Below are 16804 nucleotides of genomic sequence, written 5' to 3' on the forward strand. Positions count from 1 at the left end.
TGGTTCAGAATAACCACTCTCTCTAGTGGTCATTTCTGGTTCAGAATAACCACTCCTCCTCTAGTGGTCATTTCTGGTTCAGAATAACCACTCTCTCTAGTGGTCATTTCTGGTTCAGAATAACCACTCCTCCTCTAGTGGTCATTTCTAGTTCAGAATAACCACTCCTCTAGTGGTCATTTCTGGTTCAGAATAACCACTCTCTCTAGTGGTCATTTCTGGTTCAGAATAACCACTCTCTCTAGTGCCGCTTCTGGTTCAGAATAACCACTCTCCTCTAGTGGTCATTTCTGGTTCAGAATAACCACTCCTCCTCTAGTGGTCATTTCTGGTTCAGAATAACCACTCTCTCTAGTGGTCATTTCTGGTTCAGAATAACCACTCTCTCTAGTGCCGCTTCTGGTTCAGAATAACCACTCTCTCTAGTGGTCATTTCTGGTTCAGAATAACCACTCCTCTAGTGGTCATTTCTGGTTCAGAATAACCACTCCTCCTCTAGTGGTCATTTCTGGTTCAGAATAACCACTCTCTCTAGTGGTCGTTTCTGGTTCAGAATAACCACTCCTCCTCTAGTGATCGTTTCTGGTTCAGAATAACCACTCCTCCTCTAGTGGTCATTTCTGGTTCAGAATAACCACTCTCTCTAGTGCAGTTTCTGTTTCAGAATAACCACTAGTAGTTTCGGGTCCAGATTTTTTTTTTAAAGACCCACCACATATTGCATGCACTATGTTCAGGACTGTTCCATGAGAAACAACTTCTCCTTAAACAAACAATGTTCTTCTCCTTAAAAAAAAAGAATAGTGACTAACTTGAGGCCTACAGAGAGGGTATTCCTGTGACAGGAGCGGTATTTTTTGTCCACGTGTGGAAACTAGTAAGGCTTTACAGATCTGAAGACAGAGATCACAATACCTTTAAAAGAGAGAGAATTATAAAGTCTGGTTAGTAGGCTGTTCCAGGAACCCAGATGAAGCCTACTCCTGGACATAAAATCATGCTCAATGGAGAATCTCTATTGACAGTACAGGAGACAAGGCCCTTTTTTCTAAAACAAGTGTCATCCATTATGGTGAAGGTTAGGACTGTGTAAGGGTAAACTGATCCTAGATCTGCTGCAGCAGGAAACTAAACTAACCAACTGTGTTGTGGTGCTGCTGTAGTCAGTTACTTACTCTCCAACAGACTACAGTACTACACTCTCAAACCTACATAGGAAAGCCCTTGGTGATGAAAAGTGCACAAAGATATGTTAAAAACAGATGTAGGAATATTCGCTTGATGGAAAACCAACCCCCAGTCTTCTTCCTGAAATGTCACTTGAATATGCCTGGGTTTAGCTTTCCTTAACCCAAGTTTTTCAGTTATTGCACATTTCTAAAATGGCAGACAGTTTCTCAGGATGACTGTGTTTGTTGGCTGCAGGGCAGATCAAAGGTCCATGAGTGAAACCGCCTCCTGCAGTACCTGTATTAGAACAGACTATTCCTTATGGGTTCATCAGTAACTCCTACATCCTAATAACATGAAACAAGACTTTCAGTACCTCAACTGGAGGACTCCCATCTTTGAAAGCCCTCTGCCTCATGGTTCACACACAAGTTTGAATGGAAAATAAGGCCAACGTCTGAGGTGTTTTTTACAACTGAGACTGCATCCTCTTGCCCTTCGGAGCGTCTTAGAGTCAAACTAAACCTTATGATGTTGACCATTCAAACATCCTGTAATATCCCAATGGGAATGGAGTGAGTAGTGTCATCATAATAGCAGTCTGGTGTCTGTAGCTTCCCTCAGCTTCTACAATCAAAAGAGAAAACCCCAAAGAAAATCCACAAACCAAAACCTGAAGAAATAAAAGAAACAAAACCAAAACGTTGAGTCAAATCTAAATTAAATTTAATGATTGCATTTTCAAAGTAAAACAATCAAAACAAAAGGACCAAAAACAGAACCAAAGCAAAAAAATCTCTATACCCCAAAAAATAATCACAAAGGCCTTAAATTCTTCGTTAGCTCGAGATGAGCAGTAAAAAACTAAAGCAACTCAACTCTCCGATCAGTGGTCTACGCTGCGGCGAAAAATAACAGTTAGTCTCTCAAAGAAAATCATCAAAGATAAAGAGAGAACTTTCTTTTCTACAAAAACAGCAAACTGGATGAGAGAGAGAGAGCTGTGTTGCTCCACTCGTTAGATTCAGCCTTAGTAGCGCTTGTTCAGATGTCCAAACTATTACAGGTGAGGGGAAATGAGTCATAACGGTAAGCATCTTCCCTATTCACAAAGCTTCTCAGAGGACTTCATGCTGATCTAAGATCAGCTCCTCTCGGTCCATATAAATGGTACTTATTTATGATCCTAGATCAGCATGTGAATACGGGCCCTGGGATCATGCCCTTCCATTTCTTTGGTCCTTCTTAAACATGTTCCTACTTTAAAATCTCCAGACCCTATTTTTTTTTTTTTACATGGCCTCTCAGAGTCAACTTTTAAAAGACCCCCAAAACGGGACACACATGCTATGTAATGGTACCATCCAGTACCTAACATGAGGCGTATAAAACTGATTCCGCACGGTGAGAGAAGACCAATGTATGGTTGACGTCAAAACAGCCGAGTATCGCTCTGACATTATATAATAAGGATTTAAAAAGTGCTTTCCTTTTAGAATGGCTGGAGACAGTGGATGGCTTGACAGGGTGGTAACTTAAGGCATCTATTTCTACACTGGAACCAGCGTCTAAGACAGCATGCTTCCTCCTACAGTGGGGGACTAGACGTATGAATGTAGCGCATCCTTCTCCAAGTCCCTACCGTGGTCCTACCATTCATATGGCACATAGTGACACTAGTTTAGTCTCACAGGAAAAACAATCTAGTCTTGAATTGTGAAATTGGTCACCATATCAGGATAAACATTGAGAACTGCGTTTGGAACAACCCAAAGCATGAGTAAAAAAAAAACAAGAGAAATATCAAACTCAGCCTAGACTCTCTGTTAGACTAGTAAAAAGATGCAGAGTGAGAATGGGCTTAGTGAGATAACAATAAAAACAAGTTTGTTTTGTCAAACTGAGGCAATTCACCCTCCATATTAGAAGCCTGGGGTGAGGTTTCTCTCCTCCCTCTATCACCCCACCTCCCTCTTCTCTCTCTACTTGTGGCCTTTGCTGGTCTTGAACGACACCTGTAGGATCTTGTCCCCGAGGCGGTAACCGTTGAGGCTGCCGATCGCCATGGCGGCCTCCTCGTAGTTCGTCATGGTAACAAAGCCAAAGCCTTTGCACTTGTTGGTGTTGAAGTCGCGGATGACCTTGACGTTGGTGACGGCGCCGAAGGGCCCGAACATCTGCCACAGGATGCCCTCGTCGGCGTCCTGGCCCAGGTTGTAGATGAAGATGCACCAGCCAGCGGTGGCGTTCCCCGGCACACTCACCCCAGACATACCGCTCATATGGTCCACAGACATGGGAGAAAACCTGGGGGAGGACAGAGGGGGCTAGGGTTATCACTCTGTCTCTCTTCACACTCATTTTAGAGAACCTGAGGGGGGACAACACTTCCAGTGTGTGTGTGTGTTACCTGAATCTCTGAGCCTGGTGGTGAACTGGCCCTCCAAAGCGGCGTCCCTGGTTGTGGTAGAGCTGAGATATGAGCTGAGTGTTCTTGGCCTGGTTGGGGCTGGCAGCAAACTTTACTGTGATTGGCTCAGCGGATCCGGGGGGTTTCTGTCCGTTCAGGTCTTTGATGGCGTCCTCAGCCTCCGCTCGCTTGTCAAACCGGATGAACGCCACCCCCCGAGACAGGCCTGGGAAAAGACATGAACAAGACAGGTTCAGCTGAGAGACAGACGAACACAGCGAGGCCTGGTTCTAGAATGTGTGTCTGTGTGGTCCTTACCAGAGGCCTGGTCGACCAGCACCCGGGAGTTGATGATGCGTCCGTAGCGAGCGAACATGTCCTCCACATCTTTCTGGGTCATGGTCTTGGGCAGGCCACTGATGTACAGGTTGGCATCTTTAATGGTGTCAGAGCTCGGCCGCGCATATGAAACCTAACACCAGAGGGCAGCACAGAGCACATTAAACACCACTGACAATACCCTCAATAGTACACACTGATTACACACAACCCTGAATTATATCTAGCCAGAAATGAGAAATTACTTTAAATAAAAAGTGCTTATTGGAAGGTTGTTTTAATTATGTTTGTATATTTTCATGCAATCTTGGCAAATTAATGTTCGTAATTGCCTTATGTTTTGAATTTACAAAATCACGAGTTTAATTTTATAAAGCCTTCATGAGTAATGTCTCCAAAACTAGAAAATTAAAAAGTGAAAAGGTGCCTTGACTGACCATTGTGGCTTTCACGTAGAAAAACCATTCCCTTAGTAAGCTGTGGTGGGCAATATCGAAGTTTCAAAATTACATTAACAACTATTATAGTACCAAAATCAACACCGGGAAAAACATTCTCAGGAGTGATTTTTTTCTCTCTCGTACCAAACTTAAAATTATAAATTAACGGGTAAAAATGTCAACCTGAAGTAGTGGTGCTGAATAAGGAATTTAAAATAAAAAGTTTAGTCCTCAATAAGGCTGAAAATACGGTTGCACTTCTCTACTCCATCGTCAGAAGCGGGGCCAGTGATCTATCAGACGTAGTCCTGTCTAATATAGACCCACACTAACGCCGATTCACAAATCCAACCCTAAACCACTGGCACTACATGCCCTTCTGAAACGATTGGGTTGGTATTTGCAAAGGGCAAAGAAAGGCTAACACCATATTGCTAACACCCACACAATCCTTTCAGATCCATAGGAGGGCCTAGGAGGAAGCGTCTAGGGGTGGATTTGACAGTCAGCCTCAGTAGAGAAGGGCTAGTTTAAATGACATGACATGGTTGGGTTGACACAGTACTGTAGGAACACCTTATTGCACGTTACCTTGATAGTTTTAGACTGTAGCCTTAGTCCATTCAGAGTATTGATAGCTCTTTCTGCATCGCTAGGGGTAAGATAGTTAACAAATCCGTACCCTAAACTGTGGCCTAGAGAAAAAAAAAGGAAAACAATAAAATAAAATAAAAAAACGTTGTATAGTTTCAAATAAATCGGCACACTGGTCAAATAAATGATTAAACAAAACAAATCTACACAATGCATGCTAGTCATAAAACAAGTAACAAAGAAATAGGCTTCAACCAAACTGGACTGTTTTCCTGGAATAAGGAAAGCCGAGCCCATCACGGACAGATCGAGAGCACGGGTAAATATCTACACCAACAGCCTTATACAAAACGACTATGTGGAATACCTCATATCAAGTTCAGGAGGACAAATGTTCAAATTGCAGCGAGACATAGTCCTAGGCCTAAACAGAACATATGACGTGAAGCTGTTTGCATGGATACTACAAACATCTCAACACAAAGTTACTAGTGAGCATGTCAAAGATGTCTGTCTCATCAGCAGTTCTCATACACCTACAAGAGGCAGACAGGGCAGTATACCAGTTACTCTACACACTGACTGGTTGGCTTGAACAAACATGTTATGGAGGTGCCCGTCGTAATATTTAAACAATTATGGGGGTCCCCACGGTTTGTTAAAAGGTACCCCTGAGTCGTGTTCGGTAGGACGCAACATAGCAAAATGTTCAAACACGCCCCTGTAAAATGTGAGCCATACACGCAGACCAACTCCTGCATCCATTCTACTCCAGGGCCAAAGGTCACACACCTGTAGTGCATTGTGGGACAAGGTGTTCCGTACCTGCCACTTTGTCCCGTATGAGCTTGGCGGACTCCACCTCGCCAATGCTGCTGAAGAGGCTGCGTAGCTCGTCCTGGCTCATGCTCTGGGGAAGGTAGTTGACTATCAGGTTGGTCTTGGCATCCGTCACCTCATCTCCTCCTCCCATGTGATCCTCGTAGCCGTTGGACATGTCATACACCTCCTGGGGAGGGAGGGAGGGGAGAGAGAGGGGGCACAGTTAAGAGAAAAACAGGCATTCGGAAGTAAACCAGCATGGCTGAAACGTCAACGGGATGCAGATTTTTTAATCATAAAAGGAAAACAATAATATAACATTTTTACAAATTCTACATGCAACATTGTAAACATAGTATCCTAATCTACAGAGCCGAATTACGCCCCAGATGTAGGAGCACTTACCCACAAGTTAATCACCTGCAGTACTTTCACAGCCAGACTCAACTCTCAGCTACTCTCTACATAATCATGGACCAGGCATTATTTTTTTATATATATATTTTTTAAAACACGCCTATACCCAGCCAGCTCCGACACTGCTCTGGGATAAGAGGTTGAGATCCAGAGACCACAAACGTCACAGAACATTGGGATGATTCTGTGGTGTAGAATGGAGAAACTCCCAGTCAGCCCCACCACATTTCATTTATTTCTGCAGCGTTCTAAACAACTTCATCCCAATAACCAAGCCTGGTTGTTGTGGTCTGACAAGAGTTCTAAACCAGGGGTAATTAACCATTCATTCCGGAGAACCTTTGAGGCATTGATGAGTAGAAACAGCCATCATGGATGTTAGAACAGGCCTTGTGAGCAAACACCTGCTTACCCAGCAGGGGTCACGGTCACGCAGAATTCTGCATTTTTCACACAGAAAATAACTGTATATCTGCTGCGTTTTGTAAAAGCAAATGTAAAATGCTTATTGTAGTTCCTGCTCGGAATCAGACACATTTTGTGCTTCCGTTGCACTTCTCCACTCAGATGAGAATTTGTGGACGGACATTATTTGAGCAGACTGCCTGACTGCTAGTTCTCTCTGTTACTTTTCTTGGTGTGGGCTCATTTTCTCCGGTAAAATGCAACTATTTTATGGTAAAATGCTAAATTAAATTGATGCAAAACATTAGGAAATGTACCTGGCTACATTCTTTCTATGATAAAACAGAAATATGATGGTCATGCAAATGTTTTTTTTTTCAAGAAATACCTTGCTTTTTCATATGTAAGAAAATATACCTGTGTGACTGCTAGCCAAATAGGCTTGCACTTCTGTTGTGATCTGATGAAAATTAAGCTATTTTCTGCAGAATGTGTTGCACTAATGTGTTTTCTATGAAGCAAAACGATAGTTGCACACCCCCCTCGATCACTCTATTGAATCAACAACAAAAAACTACTTTCAATATAAAACTAAGGTGAAATAGTTTAAAACAGATTTTTTTTTATGGCCTGCGTTTTGAAAATGCAGATATCTGAACTCCAATGCTACCCCTGCCCAGTGGGAAGAGGGTTAGCTAGCTGCTTACCACCGATCTGAACATTGCATCCCCTTGACCAGGCCTCAGTGCTGTTTTCTGACAGCCCCTCAATGAATGGAGCGCCATTTGATTGTGCATTCTGTGGGGTAAGACAGTTAGCCATCCAGCAGGCCCTTGGATGAATGAAACTCCTGTATATCACTAGTAAACATGATGACCAATACTGATGGGTCTGACTATGAGGATAATTTCTATGCCTTTTTCTCTACTTGCGCACAATAATAAATATTTATACAAGTATGTTAATAAGTGTAGGTACTCAAACACTTCCTCTTATGATACTTGTGTATAGAGTGATATTGAAACCCCAGTGTTAAATTCAAATCTTATTGGTCACATACACATGGTTAGCAGATGTTCATTCGAGTGTAACAAAATGCTTGTGCTTCTAGTTCCGACCGTGCAGTAATATCTAACAAGTAATGTAACAATTTCACAACAACTACCTTATACACACACAAGTGTAAAGGAATAAATAAGAATATGTACATATAAATATGGATTAGCAATGGCCGAACGGCATAGGCAAGATGCAGTAGATGGTATAGAGTACAGTATAATCCTATGAGATGAGTAATGTAGGGTGTGTAAACATTATATAAAGTGGCATTGTTTAAAGTGACTGGTGATACATTTATTACATCCTATTTTTAATTATCAATACATTTGAAAACCATGGGCAAAAACATAACATATTAACGCAATCTGATTAAATAGCTAGCTAGCTAGATTACAGTTGTTACAATATAATTACTTTAGGACTGATCTAGATCCTCCCCTAATGGGAAAAGTCATACTCACTTTTAGGTACCTGATGTGGCCTCTTCGAACAGCCATGAAGACCCCTCGCTGCTCCCAAAGCTGGAGGAGGTATCACAAACAAAATAATGTATATGGGACAAACAAAATAAATAGGGGTGAGGAGGGGGTAGGGTTTGTTTTCAAACAAAATTAATAATGAGCTAAACAAAAACGAAACGGTAAATTGGGCCTCCCCCTTCTGACGCACCTGTGAAGAAGAGCAGAGCATTATTTTGTTAGTCCCTGAGTGGCTAATTAGCCTGCGACCACTGAGCTATTACGACTGTTATCTCGATGACGTATGATTTGTGGCATGTTTCATTAGCAACCAGACTATACACAGTAGCCAGCAGCACGTTGGCGAACTAACATATTAGCCAACTACTGTAGCTAGATTTGGCCTGTTTGTGGCTAACGTTGCCTCATCGAGCACTACGGTAGACAAATGAGAGCAAAACATTCATACCGCAACGTTAGTTACTAGTTTGTGTGAGTTAGCTAACGTACCTAGTACCTAGCGAGTTATATAAATATCTAGCAACTATTTACGCCAGGGGGCGTGAACACTTTGGTTGCTTACTGGCTGGCTAGTTAATAACTAGCTAGCAGTAGCTACTACTACTTTCCTAACTGCAAGAGGAAGAAAATAACATTCGCAAACGCAAAGCAAATGGACATTGCCCTGCTAATTAGCGAACACATTGCTACAGGAAAACGTTAGCTAACTAGGCCATATGCCCACCGTTCCCTTATTTTCGCGAGCATGTGTTGAATGCGGCCCCTCTCCCCCACCTAAAACTCCGACACCTTGTTCAGGGCCTTGTTAGCTACAGTTAGCCACCTAGCTAGATTAGCCAAACTGGCAAAAAAAAATGCTCAAATATCATTCTGTGGTTAGCTATCTGGCACTGGTGGGGCCTCCAAACCCGCATTGCTGGCATTCGGCTTTGTTGTAGCAGAGCAAAATGGTAAATCAACAACTGGATTACTACAACATAGCTAGTTCGACAACCATATAGCTAATTTACCAGCTTTTTGTCGTTGGTGCTTTCGCTGTTCTTGCGTTCCGTGTTTTTTTTAGCTAGCTAACTTTAGCTGACAGCTCCTTCTCGCAGGCACCAAAACCAAGAGGACCGCTGACGAAGGCAGATCCACGCCCACCTCTGCAGATGATTTGTTACTGCCCTTGTCAATTACAGATGTGGCAACTACGGGCACTTTATGTCCTCAGGGCCAATTTGAGGGATTTTATTTATTAAACATATATATTTTTTTATTAAAAAAAATATATATATATAAGTTCACAGTACAATCAGAACACCTCTCTATCAAGTATTTTAGCTACTTTTCAGATGCATTTTATACCTCAATTTCACTGTTTTGTCCTTGTCCCTGACCCAGACTTTTGAGCTTCTATTGTTTTTCCATCAGAAAACATTATTACCCATATCATGTTATCTACTAAAGTGTCAATTAAATAAAACTTATATCAATATTTATTGTGAGTATGCCCTTTATATTGTTTTTTAAAATCCAAAATATACCTGTCCTTTGAAGGCAAATTCCTTTATTTTTTTTCAAGAGAATGTTAATTTAGTTACACTGAAGCACATGGCTGCAGCAGACAGTTGTTCCAGATGTGATGTAAATATTGTTTGTGTAGAGAATATTTTTGACAGTCATTTCCAAACAGGCTATAATTTCTTGTAGATTGTTTTATAAACACTGACAACTAAAATATTGTGTTATGTGTATTATTATTATTAATAATAATAATAAGGCCAGCATCCCGGAGACGCCTCTTCACTGTTGACGTCAGGACGGGTACTATTTAATGAAGCTGCCAGTTAAGGACTTGTGAGGCATCTGTTTTTCAAACTAGACACTAATGTACTTGTCCTCTTGCTCAGTTTTGCACCGGGGCCTCCCCCCAAAAATAATCAAAATCAAATTTATTTATAACGCCCTTCATACATCTACTGATATCTCAAAGTGCTGTACAGAAACCCAGCCTAAAACCCCAAACAGCAAGCAATGCAGGTGTAGAAGCACGGTGGATAGGAAAAACTCCCTAGAAAGGCCAAAACCTAGGAAGAAACTTAGAGAGGAACCAGGCTATGAGGGGTGGCCAGTCCTCTTCTGGCTGTGGCGGGTGGAGATTATAACAGAACATGGCCAAGATGTTCAAATGTTCATAAATGACCAGCATGGACAAATAATAATAATCTCAGTAGTTGTCGAGGGTTCAGCAAGTCAGCACCTCAGGAGTAAATGTCAGTTGGCTTTTCATAGCCGATCATTAAAAGTATCTCTACCACTCCTGCTGTCTCTAGAGAGTTGAAAACAGCAGGTCTGGGACAGGTAGCACGTCCGGTGAACAGGTCAGGATTCCATAGCCGCAGGCAGAACAGTTGAAACTGGAGCAGCAGCACGGCCAGGTGGACTGGGGACAGCAAGGAGTCATCATGCCAGGTAGTCCTGAGGCATGGTCCTAGGGCTCAGGTCCTCAGAGAGAGAGAAAGAAAGAGAGAATTAGAGAGAGCATACTTAAATTCACACAGGACACCGGATAAGACAGGAGAAGTACACCAGATATAACAAACTGACCCTAGCCCCCTGACACAAACTACTGCAGCATAAACACTGGAGGCTGAGACAGGAGGGGTCAGGAGACACTCTTTCTATTCTGGTTAGGGCCAGTTTGCGCTGTACTGTGAAGGGAGTAGTACACAGCGTTGTATGACATTTTTCAGTTTCTTGGCAATTTCTCACATGGAATAGCCTTCATTTCTCAGAACAAGAATAGACTGACGCTTTTCAGAAGAAAGGTCTTTGTTTCCAGCCATTTTGAGCCTGTAATCAAACCCACAAATGCTGATGCTCCAGATACTCAACTAATCTAAAGAAGGACAGTTTTATTGATTATTTAAAATCAGACAAACAGTTTTCAGCCATGATAACATAATTGCAAAAGGGTTTTCTAATGATCAATTAGCCTTTTAAAATGATAAACTTGGATTAGCTAACACAATGTGCCATTAGAACACAGGAGTGATGTTTGCTGATAATGGGCCTCTGTACGCCTACGTAAATATTCCATCAAAATAAAAATTGTCCGTGTCCAGCTACAATAGTCAATTACAACATTAACAATGTCTACATTGTATTTCTGATCAATTTTAATGAACAAAAAAATGATTTGCTTTTCTTTCAAAAACAAGGACAAGTGATCCCAAACGTTTGAATGGTAGTGTACATTCCTGAATAGGACGATCGCAGCATTTATCGGTTATTATTTCTAGACAAATCAAAGACAATTATAATACTGTTCAAAATGGTGTTTCAATAACTTTTCATTTGCCCAGCTACAAAGTTGAAATCAAATGTTAGCCACACAGCACAGTATCAACCAGTCAATTACTCAAAAGCCATGCAGGGTAATTTAAAAATGTCATTAGTATAGAATCTGCAGGACATGTGACAATTTTGATGGAGTGGTTTCTTTAACCAGCATGTATCTACATCAGTGAACAAAATCAAACAAACCAAAACAGAGGCCATTACATATTCCAGTTGATCCTTATGAAACGAAGGAAGTGTCCCTCCCCTAGAGAGCAGTCTTTTCAAATAGTTCTTACACTAAAAGGGCATTATCAGCATTTTCAGGCCTCCTCCAGCTTCACCTGGCAGCCCTGAGGGAGAGGACACACACAACTGGGTAAGGAGAGTGACATCTCACTGGAATGAAATGCTGCCCAAGTGTGCATGTACGTACATACATTTGGATCACCACAGAGGGCCAGGGCTGGTGTGTGTATCTTTGGATATAGTGGCCAGGGCTGGTGTGTGTGTATCTTTGGATATAGTGGCCAGGGCTGGTGTGTGTGTATCTTTGGATATAGTGGCCAGGGCTGGTGTGTGTGTATCTTTGGATATAGTGGCCAGGGCTGGTGTGTGTGTATCTTTGGATATAGTGGCCAGGGCTGGTGTGTGTGTATCTTTGGATATAGTGGCCAGGGCTGGTGTGTGTGTATCTTTGGATATAGTGGCCAGGGCTGGTGTGTGTGTATCTTTGGATATAGTGGCCAGGGCTGGTGTGTGTGTATCTTTGGATATAGTGGCCAGGGCTGGTGTGTGTGTATCTTTGGATATAGTGGCCAGGGCTGGTGTGTGTGTATCTTTGGATATAGTGGCCAGGGCTGGTGTGTGTGTATCTTTGGATATAGCGGCCAGGGCTGGTGCGTGTGTATCTATGGATATAGTGGCCAGGGCTGGTGTGTGTGTATCTTTGGATATAGTAGCCCGGGCAGCTCCAGGGTACCATTACAGGTGTGGTAGGTGGAATTACAGCAGCTGTGAGGCACACTGCCCTGCCCACTGTGGTTAAACCAGGGCGTGGTCAACCAGTCACGGTAGTCATAGATTCCTCAGCACTGCAACTGGAGAGGATTCACATCACAGTCATTAGATCAGTTCAGATCCCCCCCACCTCTTTCTGTGTGGCGTCCACAGCATCGGAGTCTAGGTCCTGACTGCTTCCTGTGTATCTTTGAAAGACACTACTGAAGGGAGCCAGCTCTGAGTCCACCTGAAAGCAGGTCAGTCACATCATGTCTCGCTCCATCCACCAACACCACGTTGCACCACAGACTGTCCAGGAGTTGGCGGATGCTTTAGTCCAGGTCTGGGAGGAGATCCCTCAGGAGGCCATCCGCCACCTCATCAGGAGCATGCCCAGGTGTTATAGGGAGGTCATACAGCCACGTGGAGGCCACACACACTACTGAGCCTCATTTTGACTTGTTTTAAGGACATTACATCAAAGTTGGATCAGCCTGTAGTGTGGTTTTCCACTTTAATTTTGAGTGTGACTACAAATCCAGACCTCTATGGGTTGATAAATTTGGTTTCCATTGATAATTTGTGTGTGATTTTGTTGTCAGCACATTCAACGAAGTAAAGAAAAAAGTATTTCATAAGAATATTTCATTCATTCAGATCTAGGATGTGTTATTTTAGTGTTCCCTTTATTTTTTTGAGCAGTGTACTTCCTTAGTCACGGGGTTTACTCCACACAGCAGAATGTCAAGTTCTACTGTTAAGAAACAAAACAAGGTGGAAAAATAAAGTCAACCAATTCAAAATCAAAAGTGTACACGCATAACTTGCCATTATTCTCCAACCGCAACAAATTATTCAGGCATTTCTCAAAAGAGAGAGAGAAGCAGCAGCATCACAGCGATAATGAAGTAAGGAAGGATTTTAAATGAACCACCTGGGTGCCTGAGCAGAGCTGGTGTATACAGCTACATGGTACATCATGTATTTTACACCGGAGCCTGCTCCTCCTCTCACGTTAATCAAACAATCGTTTTAAGTACATTTTAAGTTTTAAGTAAGCAAGTGCAGACAGAGATAGATGGGTGTGTGGCGCCCTCTGCTGGCTGGTGTGGACTGACATTGGTAAGAACATCCCATCGGTTATGTGCTCATCCCAGCTATCCTTGCAGTAGAATAGATCTGGCAGTTGAGAACTAGAACAGCACACAAGTTTCTCCAATAAAGTTGATTTTCTAATAAAGTATATTGAACATGTATTTAGAAATTATGGGATTGATGATTTAATTAAATAATTGGCAATATGATACATTATGTATACAATTGGCAATACAAATACTTACAAGGAGTGATAGAACAGTAGCCATACTTAAAGGCAGAAGACCGAAGGCTGTAGGTAGTTGCGATTCATGCTGAAATTCAGTGAGTTTTTAATCGTGTTTTGTGGTTAATTTAAACATAACAATTAAGGTGAGCTTTAATAGTCTCGTTTAAACAATTACGATTTTACAGAACAATTCCATATTTAGATTGTAAACATTTACATGTGTTCTTCTCAAAGACAACCTCCATTCTAGAAAGAAATAACAGAACTTTAGGCACTACAGCTAAAGACAGTGTATAAGCTTACGTAGTGCTACGACCATACGAACATGCATAACCAACGGAGTAGGTGACAGGCATAGGAGTGTCCAGGGTCGTGTTCAGAAGGCACAAAACAGGAGAAAACATTTAGAAATGAAGGCGGTTCTACTTGGAATAAGGTTCTCATTTTCTTCACCCATTTTCAGGTGTATTCAGTCAGGTGAAACATTCTAAACCTATACATTTGCAGATAGAAATATATGAATATGGAGCTAACCAGGTCCCTATCCTACATGATGAGAAGTGATGATCTGCTCTACACAATATATTTCTATCTGAATATCCTGTAGCGCTGCGTCCTCCTGAATGGATATAAGAACCCTGCACTTCCTCATTAGTCCACGTGGCAATCAGTCTCATTGGCTGAGTTGTGGATGTGACGGGCCAAGCAGCATCATGGTCCTCCATGTTTGTGGTTTAAGTTGTCAGCTATCAGCTCGAGGTCCAGAGTTCAACTTCATTCTAAAGATCCACAGTTCAATGCAGTGGTCTGTGTGTGTGTGTGTGTGTGTCCTGTCCTGTGTGTGTGTGTGTGTATCTAGTCCTCTAGGTCCAGATCTCAGTAGGCACCATGCCCTCCTTGGTCCCAACAGAAGGCATTAGGTTCTGTTCTGAGAGGAAGTCCAGTGGGAATTGAACCAGGAACCCTCTGATCCTCCTTAGCTCCTCCTGGGCTTTACCTGGGTCAGACTGGGCCAGGCCTGGGTTCGTCTGGTAACTCTCTAACTCAGACATGTTACGAACCAGGGAGGACGGCAGGCACCGGAACACCTGGAGAGAGAGGAGGGAGGGAGGATGAGAGAGAAAAGTTAGTGTTAAAAATCTCTTTCATAAAGCAGGTTGCACACACACACACACACACACACACACACACACACACACACACACACACACACACACACACACACACACACACACACACACACACACACACACACACACACACACACACACACACACACACACACACACACACCTTCTCATAGATGGTTGCGTTGCGTCCAGCGGTGGTCATCCAGACATCCTTATAGAAGTGGTCAGAGATAGGGTCAGACACATCTATGGTCGTGTCCATATGGGCTCCAAGGATAGTCCTGACAGGAGAGAACACACACACACACAATGAGATGTGTACTGTCTTAGTGATCAGATGAGGTCCAAAAGAACAGTTACACACACCCAAACCACCCAAGGCATAGCTGCAGTGTGTGTGTATGTGTGTGTCAATGTGTATATAAGTGTGTGTGTGTGTATGTGTATATATGTGTGTGTGTGTGTGTGTACCTGAAGCACTCTAGACGTAGCGGCCAGTGCGTAGCGTCCAGCCTGGTACTCATGTCCGTCCATCACCGCAGTAACGGTCTCAGAGTCCTCAATGATCACCGCCACCTCGCTGTCACGCTTCCCCAACATGCTGCGGTCGTTGATGTTGGCCGAACCTAACACAGACACACACACACAGAAAACTCATCAGATTGCAGCCAACGCCAATGGGATGAACACAGAGGCTGCAGTTCACTCATTCACCAGCAGATGGATCAAGAATAAAAAGTGAGGCTCCATCCAACTCTCGGCATCACTTCGTGAACGCTGCAAATTCTTAGTCATGCTTGTTATATGAATATGAAACTGTTGAATACTTTTTGTTTCTCACTCCCTGAAATCCCTTCATGAAAACATACGCACTCACACAAGACCGCCTTCTCCCTACCCCCAACACACACCTACCGATGATGACGGTGTTGTCGTCTGCGATGAGCATCTTGCTGTGGACGTAGATGAGCTCTGTGACCAGGCGTCCCTCCAGCTCAGCGTGGGTCCTCAGACCACAGAACGAGATGTAGTTCATCCACTGTAGTTCATCCACTGGAACACACACACACACACACACAGTTAGTTCTCAGACCACAGAACCATATGGAGTTCATCCACTGGAGGTGTGTGTGTGTGTTAGTTCTCAAACCACAGAACCATATGGAGTTCATCCACTGGAGGTGTGTGTGTGTGTGTGTGTGTGTGTGTGTGTGTGTGTGTGTGTGTGTGTGTGTGTGTGTGTGTGTGTGTGTGTGTGTGTGTGTGTGTGTGTGTGTGTGTGTGTGTGTGTGTGTGTGTGTGTGTGTGTGAATATCCTTACTTTCTTTCTTCAGCTGGGAGATGATGGAGTATTCACCTCTGATCATGGTCCTGAAGAGGATAGGAGAGTTCAGTTAATAATGAAAACACTGCATGTTGTGTGTGTGTGTGTGTGTGTGTGTGTGTGTGTGTGTGTGTGTGTGTGTGTGTGTGTGTGTGTGTGTGTGTGTGTGTGTGTGTGTGTGTGTGTGTGTGTGTGTGTGTGTGTGTGTGTGTGTGTGTCACCTGTAGTTGAAATGCATGACGGCCTGAAGGGCGTTTCCTCCCCCTGTTGTGATGTCACCTTCAAACCCAGGAAGTAGTGGAGTCACCACGTACACACGGAACTTCTTGCCCTCCCTACAGAGAGATAAAAACTCATCAAATACTGCATATCACACACAAACACACACACTTCACACACCAACACACACACTAAAACACAAACACACGCACCTCACACAACAACACACACATACACTAAAACACACACAAACCTCAAACACCAACACACAAACACTAAAACACACACACAAACACACACACCTTACACCCCAACACACACACACTAAAACACACACAAACACACACAC

General features: G+C 43.0%; 1 protein-coding gene and 1 pseudogene across 4 annotated transcripts; both read right to left on the reverse strand.

The window, feature by feature from the left end:
• Window positions 1-1874: 1874 nt before the first annotated feature.
• LOC124008542 (ELAV-like protein 1) lies at window positions 1875-9296 on the reverse strand. Of its 4 annotated transcripts, XM_046319895.1 has the most exons (7): window positions 9146-9296; window positions 8118-8325; window positions 5779-5962; window positions 4951-5054; window positions 3899-4052; window positions 3581-3806; window positions 1875-3477 (listed from the first exon to the last, which is right to left on the reverse strand). In XM_046319895.1, the coding sequence occupies exons 2-7, from the start codon at window positions 8151-8153 to the stop codon at window positions 3153-3155; spliced, it is 1029 nt and encodes a 342-aa protein (XP_046175851.1). In that variant the 5' UTR covers window positions 8154-8325; window positions 9146-9296; the 3' UTR covers window positions 1875-3152. The 4 variants fall into 4 exon arrangements, with proteins under 4 accessions (XP_046175851.1, XP_046175849.1, XP_046175850.1 ...); XM_046319893.1 differs by lacking the exons at window positions 8118-8325; window positions 9146-9296 and adding an exon at window positions 7305-7433 and having other exon boundaries at window positions 5746-5962; XM_046319894.1 differs by lacking the exons at window positions 8118-8325; window positions 9146-9296 and adding an exon at window positions 7305-7425.
• A 3822-nt stretch (window positions 9297-13118) lies between these two features.
• Window positions 13119-16804, reverse strand: part of LOC124008112 — a 36246-nt pseudogene continuing 32560 nt past the window's right edge.

Source organism: Oncorhynchus gorbuscha, linkage group LG21, assembly GCF_021184085.1.
Source record: "Oncorhynchus gorbuscha isolate QuinsamMale2020 ecotype Even-year linkage group LG21, OgorEven_v1.0, whole genome shotgun sequence".
NCBI classification, from domain to species: domain Eukaryota; kingdom Metazoa; phylum Chordata; class Actinopteri; order Salmoniformes; family Salmonidae; genus Oncorhynchus; species Oncorhynchus gorbuscha.